This window comes from Carassius auratus, chromosome 47 (genome assembly GCF_003368295.1).
Source record: "Carassius auratus strain Wakin chromosome 47, ASM336829v1, whole genome shotgun sequence".
Classification (NCBI taxonomy): Eukaryota; Metazoa; Chordata; class Actinopteri; order Cypriniformes; family Cyprinidae; genus Carassius; species Carassius auratus.
Genome location: NC_039289.1, coordinates 12009958 through 12019869, shown reverse-complemented (window position 1 = coordinate 12019869; position 9912 = coordinate 12009958). Strand labels below are relative to the sequence as shown.

Below are 9912 nucleotides of genomic sequence, written 5' to 3'. Positions count from 1 at the left end.
AAAGAAGCAGCACCTTGGGCTCAATCTATGTGAAAGTTCTTGGACAAGAGATTTATTTTGCAAATGTCAACAAAGCTGTTCTTGAACAGGCAACACAGGTATATTTTGGTAATATCACTTCATGTGAACCAAAAAACTAAGCAATTTGCATTGTCCTCCTAAACTTTTGAGAATGTTCAAAATGGAGATAATCATTAAATGTTATCTACAGCTTACTACTGGAGGCAATATACCTGAGTTTGCAGGGGAAGCTCTTAAAGCAAAACAGAATGGTACTGGCCTCCAGTATGCCAAGCCCCTACTGGTGGCTGAATTGCATTACATCTTCCCATCAGTGGCTGGTGTACCCATGGAGTACAGTTTTTGTGCTGCTGCAGTGGCTGCTGGTAATTAGAAGGGTAAGAGTCTCAAAAGTGCAGTCTATTTATAGATTAATTGGAAATAGGGAATGACATTTAAACAAATGTCCAATATTTAATAGAGAATGCACTTTAATATTGAAACTTTTTAGTTTTTTTTTTATTTTCTATCCTGTCCAGTCCAGGCTATTATTACACCACTTCTATGAAACCATCAGTGTTTCTCATCTGATGAAGACAGATGTGAAGTTAACTGCTGAAGTTTCACCTAGCATTACCTTACAGACTTTTGCTATAATGGGACTGAATACTGGTTTTATTCAAGCTGCATCCATGGCGAAAGGAAAGATCCATACATTTTTGCCTCTAAAAGTGGAGGCAAAGTTTAACATCGCAAAGGCTGATTTCAAGATAAAGGCTTTTCCTGTTGTACTTCCTGTGCATGCTTTGACAGCATGGTCAGAATATATTGAGTAGACTCATTCTCAGTCTTTTCACCATGGTCTATCTCATAAATAGATAAGTCAGATAACAGATAAGTACACGCACCTAATTTATGCACAATTTGATGAGGGTTGGTAAACTTTGGATGTGCTTTCGGGACATGAGTTGGAAAATTGCACATGCACCCAGTCCACCACTTTAAAATCAGGAGTGCGAGCTGCACGTCTGGAGTCAGTGTATGCTTTCATTTTCTTCTGCTTCAAAGAAACTCACTGAAGAAGCGCCGGAGCATCCTGACTTGTGGTGGGAGGAGGAAGAACATTGAGATACATTCGCATCTTTCTGCCATGGAGCAGTTCAAACAGGGAAAGTCCAGTAGCAGAATGGGGAGTAGCACAATACACTTGGAGAAATTCACTGACTGTAGATTTCCACGGCTTCGCTTCCAGAACAGCAGACTGAATACAGCTTTTCAACACAGGATGGAAATGTTCTACAGCTCCATTCACGTTATCAGACACGACCATACGTGGATTGCCATAAAGGCAGCAAAGGTGTTAGCAGTTTTGTCAGAAGACAGACACATTTGACAGGTTTGGATGTGCTATTTAACCAAACAATCAATGCCAGGCCACCAGTACAGTTCACGAAGCCGCTGTTTTGTGCAATTCCCTGGTGACTTTCGTGAGCTAACTTCACCAATGTGTACCATAGCGCAACAGGTACAACAAGACGTGACCCTCTGAACACATAATCTTGCTGCACACTCAGTTCATCATGTAATTGACACTAGGGACGTAAGAATAATATCCACAGAAGTTGAAGAAGAAGGCCAACCACGAGCTATTTGTGCGCATAATGCACTCAGTTCAGAGCATGACGCAGAGGCAGACGCAAACTCAGCAGGCGACAAAGCTGACATCGCAGGAGACAGAAATGCTACAAACTCAGGTTCAGCTTCCAAACAGTCTTCTTCCGAAGCAGGCAACGGTAGGCAAGAAAGACATTCAGCTGTTTTATTCAGAGCCCCAGGCCTGTAAATCATGCCATAATTGAAGCACAGTAACCGTGCTGCCCAGGGCGCAATGGGAATCCCGGTGCGATCAGTTCCTTTGGATGAGAGAAGCACAGTTAAGGCTTGGTGGTCCGTGCACAGTTAGAATTTGCAGCCCCACAAGTAAGTTTGGCACTTTTCAACGGCTCAGACACAAGCAAGTGCTTCCTTTTCAATGGTCGAGTACTTGCGTTGTGCGTCTTCAGACCAGACAAAATCTGAGCCCTTCCTGATACATGCGTGTAGAGGTTAACCTACTGTGGCAAAATTAGGAATAAACTTGTTGTACCACGACAGTAGCCCAATGAACGACCGAAGTTGGGTCACATCTTCTGGTGCAGGTGCATGAAAAATAGCAGAAAGGTGATCCTCATCCAGTTGAATTCCTTGCACGTTCTCTGTATGTCCCAGGAAGCGCAGACTGGTTTTGTTGAACTGGCACTTCGAATGATTCAACTTCAGCCCAGCATCCTGTAAACGCTGAATGACAGCTTTGAGCATGTGATCATGTTCTTTTTGTGTACGTCCCCAAAGAATAATATAATACAAGTAATTGGCCACATTCGGAAGTCCCCGTAAAACTGTTGCCAACATATTCTGAAAAGCAGAGGGTGCTGAAGCAAGGCCAAACGGGACCATACAAAAAAGTCATTTTTTTGAAAAAGACTTATTGAGAAAATAAGTCGCACAGATCGCGGCTCTCCTCATGTAATGGTCGCGCCTCTTAACAAAGACATCATTTCTTCGATGTGTGGTAGAGGGTAGCTTTCCGTAACTACAGCCTTGTTTGGCTCTCGCAGGTCCACGCTCATATGAATAAGACCAAACTTTTTTGTATTACTACTATCGGGGAGACCCACGGCGAAGCATCCACTCTCTCCATTACACCCAACTCGAGAAGGCGATGAATTTCTTCACTGACTGTATCTCTAACAGACAAAGGTAATCGGTGGAGTTTCTGGCACACAAGAGTCACATCAGACAAAATTTTTACCTTGTGCACAAAACCTTTTGCGCATACCAAAGCAGGTGAAGATATCGAAGCAGATGTGAAGCCGGAGCTGACGTGCGCTCTGGTAAAATTGAATTGCCTTCGAAATGAAGATGTAGCCCATTGATCAGATCCATTCCAAGCAGAGCTGTGCCAGATTCAACCACGAAGAACGATGTGGACAGGTGATGTCATCCTTAGAGGTAAGTATCCAAGTACAGGAATCGGAGCACGAGAATATGTCACCAGTCTTACAGAAGGAGGCTACAAAGCGTCTTTCCTGAAGTGTGTATCATACAAAATTTTCAGCAAATAGAAACAGATGATCCAGACTCCACGGTCAGCTCAATAGGCACTGACGTAGTTGCGGTCGCTATGACAGCCGTGCACTGAATTTTATCAATTAGCGAGTCATGCGTATAAAGGATCTGGATCTCAGGTAAGTCAATTTCATGCACTGACCGAGCTTGTCCCGAGCGACAGACTCGTGAATAATGTCCCATTTTTTGAAAGTTATTACACTGTGCCGATGCAGCAGGAAAACTACGGTCACTTGCAAGGTGTTTCCTAGATTCTCACCGATAACATTCACGGGACGACGAAACAGGTACCGTAAATGATGGCTTTGAAGAACGCACTGTAGACATCGGCTTTGAAGGTGGTCTCCGACGGTGACATGCAGCTGCAGGTGGAGACTTTGCATTTATTACTTGGACAGGAACTGAGTGATTACTTGATACTAATTTGGCTTGTTCACCAGCAGCTTCTGTTTGAGTTGCAATAGTAATGGCTTTTTCAAGAGTCAGTTCAGATTCCAAAAGCAATCTCTCACGAATGTGATGACTGGACACATTCTCCACAAGCTGATCACGCAACATGTCATCCAGAGTAGCTGCAAAGTCACAAGTAGCCGTTAAGTCCCTTAGAGCAGCCACATACTGAAGTATGGTTTCTCCTGGTACCTGAATACATTTCCTGAAAGCATAATGCTCAGCCACTATGTTCCGTCAAGGAGCAAAGTGTGCTTTCAAGGTCGCGATTGCATCCCTCATCGAATCACCTTGATTCGGCAAGGTATGGAACAACCTCTGGCCTTCAGTCCCGAGACAATGTAGAAGCAGTGCTCATTTTCATTAGACTGTGCATGCATCTCCAGAAGCACCAACAAGAGCAAATAATTCTGGAACATCCGCAGCCACAACAAGCTTCCACTAACCAGACTCCCTCCTAGGCCTACCTAGGTCCAGGTCATCATAATTTAACATACAAGAGCTTTAACATTAACCCCCTGGATCCATGAGAAATACATAACAATTAAGACTTTTAATAAAGTCTATAAAGCAAACAGTGTTAATGATGTAGATGTGGCAGTCGGACGTCTATCCTGTAGCCTGGTTATGAAGATGGGTGTCTCTCAGCAGTGAGGTCCATACCAGCTAAGATTTTGGAAGCCTTAGTGATCTGAAACAAAGAAGACAACAACCAGAAGGGGCGCAGTAATGTGTCCATGCTTATAATGGGGATGGAGGGATTGTTGCGAGCCGTTGAGCATACTTACTGAGCTGTAGTGCCACGTATATATATGTGTCTAATAGGAGAGTGGTACTGATTGGACCGATTTGACAGCTGTCCGCATCAGCTGTTCACAGCCTTGCCTCTGTGGCCTTTGCCCTGCTTGCAGTGCACGATTTGTGTCTCCTTAGCTTCTGGCACTTCTGCCCAGTTATCTGTGGGTCAAGGTATTCACCAGGGATGCCACCTCTCCCCTTTTCTTTTTTCTATTAGGAGCCGAGCTATTAAGTTTCCATTTAAAGCACTCCAATATTGACTTTATAAATACTGTTTAGGATTATCCTTGAAGAGTCCATTTCATTAAAAGAACCCAACAACGCATTCCACAGTTCAGGACGATTCCCCATCGAACCATTAGTGCATCATAAAACACAGTCATGGTGCCAAGATGGCTAAAGGAGATGTCACCCCCTCCTTTCCCTTCTGTGCCTGTCTAATCTCATACCAGCGACGCCAGGACAGGAGGAAAAGATTTCCCTTTGTTCCCCAAACTTAAGATCAAATGGCCAAGAACCCCTGTAGTGACCCGTATCCTGTATTTATTTGGCCCAGGATCACCAGAAACCTTAAACCAGGGAACACCTCCTTGCTGCAGCTGTAAATTCCAGATACTTTGTCTCCACACTGAAATTTAACCCACTTGTTGTTTAATACAAACAACGATCTCAAAATTGCTTCCAATAAGCTTAATTGATTACAAGTGTTTACCTCACACATTTCTTAAGTATCATGTATGTTCTATATAACCTGTGGAATTATTTCTGAGTGTTTAACTTTCATTACAGCCTATTCGTAGGGTTTTCTACCTCAGTTATAGGAACTAAACACCAGAAGTTGCCTCATACATGTGTATTCTCTGTATTATGCATGCTTTATATTACTCAAGTAATTTTGTGTGTTATACACTTATCACGGCTAAATCCTTATTTACTCCCACCTCAACTATGGGAAAAATATGTATTTTGGTACCTACTTGATGGGTAAATTATTTCTAGAATTTTGATATAAAGTAGATGTGTGTAGGATGCACCATATTTAAACTATTAAGTTTGCTTATTAAAGTGTTTAAACTTTCATAATTTTGGACACATGCGATCATGTGGACATTACACTAATTACATGCAAGAACCGGAGAATGGGGCATAGGTCCCGCCCAAGACAATATCTGATTGGCTGTCGCACTAAGAAGGACGGGTCAAATGGACACGTTTATAACCCAATGACTGGCTTTTTGCCTTAGCTTTTTGCCTTTGCTTTTTGCCCTGCTTGCAGTGACTTGGGCTCTTGCCTATAATCTATGCTGACCCTTCCATCGTCCAGCATGCACTCTTCAAACCACCAAGAGCTCACTCAAAACTCATCAACTCATTTTTGTTATGGCTGTGTAACCAACTATTTTCCTACACTTTCATTTAATGATATTTATATATTAGATTAAATAGATTAAATTTTTAAATGCTCTTTCTTCAATTTCAGATTTTCATTCCAATGACATTAATCTAGAACATTATTAATATTGTTTAATTATTATTAATTATATTAAACAATTAATATTGTTTTATTGCTTTGTCTTCTGGGTAAATTTCACCTTCATAAAGCCAGAGCCATTCATTGCAAACCTAAATTTAGATTGTTTTCAACTGATATAAAGTTCATTTTTACTTCTTTTAAAACTTTAAATATTCTTTAGTCTATTGTAAGCTATCTTTAAAAGAACTTCACTTGCGTTAGCATTCCCATTGACTCCCATTCATTTTGGCGTCACTTTGACAGCGAATAACTCTTTAACTTTACATCTTTAACTCTTTAACTCTTTAACTTTACATCTGAGGCGTTTAAAGACTCCGTTTGTCCATTATTTATTTCTAAAGATACACAACAATGTATAAAGGGCTCCATTACCTTCTATGTTACATTTATGGCCCCGTACAAACAAGTTTTTGTAAAAAATAGGCTAACGATTGCGTCATAACCACTCTTCTCTCTGTCGCATTACCGTACAGACAGGAGGAGAAGCTCGCAGGCAATTAACTTAATATGGCGTACTGGCGTTACAAATACTATACAAAATAATTAATCAGAATACTTACTCCTGCTCACTCACGACAAAGAACTCCCCGCTCAAGCTTGCCGTCTTTGCAAGATTAATGATGGCAGTTTGCGCGCACAGCTACTAGAACATTTACATCTGTCAGACAGGTTGCTGACGTCGTCAACCTTCGTTTGAGTCTGCGCGTCAGAAATGGAAGTGCTAAAAAACGCTAAAAATGGGCTTCAACTGTCTCAGTTGAGTTCCAATGGGGTCGCTGTGTCCATTTCTTTTACTGTCTATGTGTGGACCCACCCAGAGGCACGTTTTCTGTGATTTCTTAAAAACACAGCGTCACCTTTTGGTCAGGAGAAAATATATGAATCTGCTCAAAACCAACTGTATAATAAGTAATGTGTTCTAAAAGTGTCCTATCAGTTTGAGACAGCGACATCTAGTGAACTTTTTGTGTATGCTACAAATATCTCTTTTGCCCGACACTCATCTTAGTTTGTTTGGCTGCAGGTCTAGCTGAATGTGGCTCGTGGATAAAGCTCCTGATTATCATATATTGTGTTGAACCCCACCTAGTGCAGTCTTAGATATGTACTGTTGAGTTTAGGCATTGTGCTACTTATATATAACACATTTCTATCTCAGTTTGACATTTACTGTAGGTCAGAGAAAAACAAAATTATGTCTTCTGACATTTATCTGGTTGATTACTGAGTGTATGTTGCTGCCTGTGATACCCCATAATCCTGTGCCTAAATCAATAAAATGGCATCTTATGGCACAGTTGAAAGTAAATTCATATATAAACGTGTGTGTGTGTGTGTGTGTATCAGCTTATGATTCCAGTTTTTGCTGAAAAAATGATCAAACATAATATTTGCCTTCAGTATATGCTGCTTACTGTACATCATCAGCACAATGTTCACTTCTGGAAAATTTCCCACCGCATGTAAATAGACTGCCACTGCTCGGAAGGCAACACTTCACAAACATGAAAATCTGCTGAAAATGTCTATTCAGATTTTGATTTGAAATTACTAACAGAAAATAATACATTACTATTAGAAAATGACAAAATATCTCAAGGTTTAATTTGAAGAGCTCATGTAACAACAGCTTATATTAAATTCCTAAATGGAGTTTAATGGTAAACATTTTCTGAAGAGTAAGCATCTCCTTTCTTAAAAAAAAAAAAAAAAAACAGAAAACATAAAAATAACTCCATTTCTTTTGCACTAGTGTGTCAGTAAGAAACGGGAAGGAAGTAAAGTCAGCAGAAAGTCTGTAACGATTTATTCAACAGTAGAAACAGCAACACACATCAGAGAAAAACAAAATGTAATGTAGAAAAAGCTAATATTTGATTGCATTTAAAATGTCATCTTGAGTAAAATGTTACTGTTTTCATGATTTTAGTAGAGCAGCAGGAACTATGATAACAGACTGATGAATCTTCTAAACTGTATTGACCTTTCAAGTCACAGTGAAACTCACTGGGTTTCCTTTTTCAGGATGAGCAGCTCTCTGTCTTTCATTGTATATGTGAATTTACACAAAGTGAAGATCATCGAAGTGAAGTGAAGTGAAGTGAAGTGAAGAATCATCGAAGTGAAGTGAAGATGAACTCCAGTCTCTCATCGCTGATCCTGCTGCTGCTCATTCCAGGTTTGAGCATTACTGTGTGTTTTTCTCCTCTGTAATTTTTTTATTTAAATGTGTCTCCAATCTTTGACACTTTCCGAGAGTGGTTATTTTGATTTATTTTGATCATTACTCACACGATTTTATACTTTTAATCATTAAAAATGAGTGTAAACATATATTTCAGCAGCAGATTCATCAGTCTAGATGCACTATTATTTTAGTCATATTTGCTAGTATGAACACTGGATTGTTGCAGTAAAGATCTCTCATCTGACTGTATGTAAGCTTCATCTCAATAAAATGTTCTTGTTCAGGCCCTGTAACATTAGACCGCCTGACTGTGACCTGTAGGCAACAGAGTATTTGTGCTGTGAAGGGGACAGAAGTGACACTGAGGTGCTCTTACTCCAGCTTCAACATCAAATCTGTTTTCTGGTTCAGTGAGAAACAAAGTACAAACTGGGAGAAAAAACAATGAACCTGAAGATTTGACTTTAGACTCAGATTACTCAGGACGGGTGAAAGATGAGATCTCAAGCAGCTATTCAACACTCACAATATCAGACGTGAGAGAGACAGACTCTGGAGAATATCAGCTCATGTTCATCATGAAGGATGGAGTTAAACATCTCAGCTCAGCGGCCGTCAGTCTAACAGTCACAGGTGAAACTGAGTCCAGATTCTGAACACTTCAGCTGCTTTCATTTGACATGTGATGAAGATTTCTTAATCTTTACTCTATTCAGTCCTGCAGCTGAGGATGAATCCTGCATCTATAGACCTGACAGATGAGACAGTAGAACTGATCTGTGATTCTTCCTGTGATTTCACCTCTGAAGATCACTATATCTGGATGAAGAATAGACAGCATTTAAGATATACACAGTCCCCCAAAACATCTGTGTCAGTCAGCAGAGATGCTGACATCTTTTCCTGTTCTCTTTATCCACATCGTGAACATCCCTCCCCTTCTGTGTGTGAGTGTCACATAATACACACAGTGTGGTGCTGTTTATATTTGTATATTTATGTTTATATGTGTATATTTAAACAGATTAAATTAAACTGTGAGTTTCACAGCAGTAATCTGTGTCTCTTTCAGGCATTTCTAAGAGTGGCTGCTGGGATGTGACTTACTCCTCTAGAAGAGTCTGTGCTTTGGTCGGCTCAACAGTAGACATTTCCAGCACATACACACATCCCTCTCGTCATACTGTAAATAAAACATTCTGGCCATTACCCATCTGGTGACTTCAAGGATCTGCGTGAGGAAGCATCAGTTTGCTGGTCGTGTGGAGTATGTGGGGAACAAACTGAGAATCAAAAGAGCTCAAGATCAGTGACTCTGGAGAATATCGATTCAGGATCATCACTAACACGACAAAAGGCAAATACTCTGGATCACCTGGAGTCATTCTTAACTGTTACAGGTAACTAACTGATCATAATGAATTTGATCAAGAGTGAATGATAAGATTTAAAGCCACCAATGGCAGGAAACTGTTCACAGACAGATTCCAGTGCCATTATATCAAATTATATCACTCAAATTCAATGTTAAAGGGGGGTGAAATGCTATTTCATGCATACTGAGTTTTTTACACTGTTAAAGAGTTGGATTCCTATGCTAAACATGGACAAAGTTTCAAAACTTAAGTTGTACGTTTGAAAGAGTATTTTTGTTCCCAAATACTCCTTCCGGTTTGTCACAAGTTTCTGAAAGTTTTTTTCTAGTATGGCTCTGTGTGACGTTAGATGGAGCGGAATTTCCTTATATGGGTCCTAGGCAGGGGTGGAGTGGCAA

General features: G+C 40.4%; 1 protein-coding gene and 1 long non-coding RNA gene across 2 annotated transcripts; both read left to right on the top strand.

The window, feature by feature from the left end:
- On the top strand, window positions 1–560 carry LOC113065121 (uncharacterized). The gene is made up of 3 exons (XR_003278937.1): window positions 1–98; window positions 212–398; window positions 540–560. It is a non-coding gene; the product is annotated as an uncharacterized LOC113065121 (long non-coding RNA).
- A 7523-nt stretch (window positions 561–8083) lies between these two features.
- Window positions 8084–9359, top strand: LOC113064572 (uncharacterized). Its single transcript, XM_026235424.1, has 4 exons — window positions 8084–8129; window positions 8550–8771; window positions 8855–9085; window positions 9211–9359. Exons 1-4 carry the CDS (start codon window positions 8084–8086, stop codon window positions 9357–9359), a joined length of 648 nt encoding a protein of 215 aa, XP_026091209.1.
- Window positions 9360–9912: the final 553 nt, after the last annotated feature.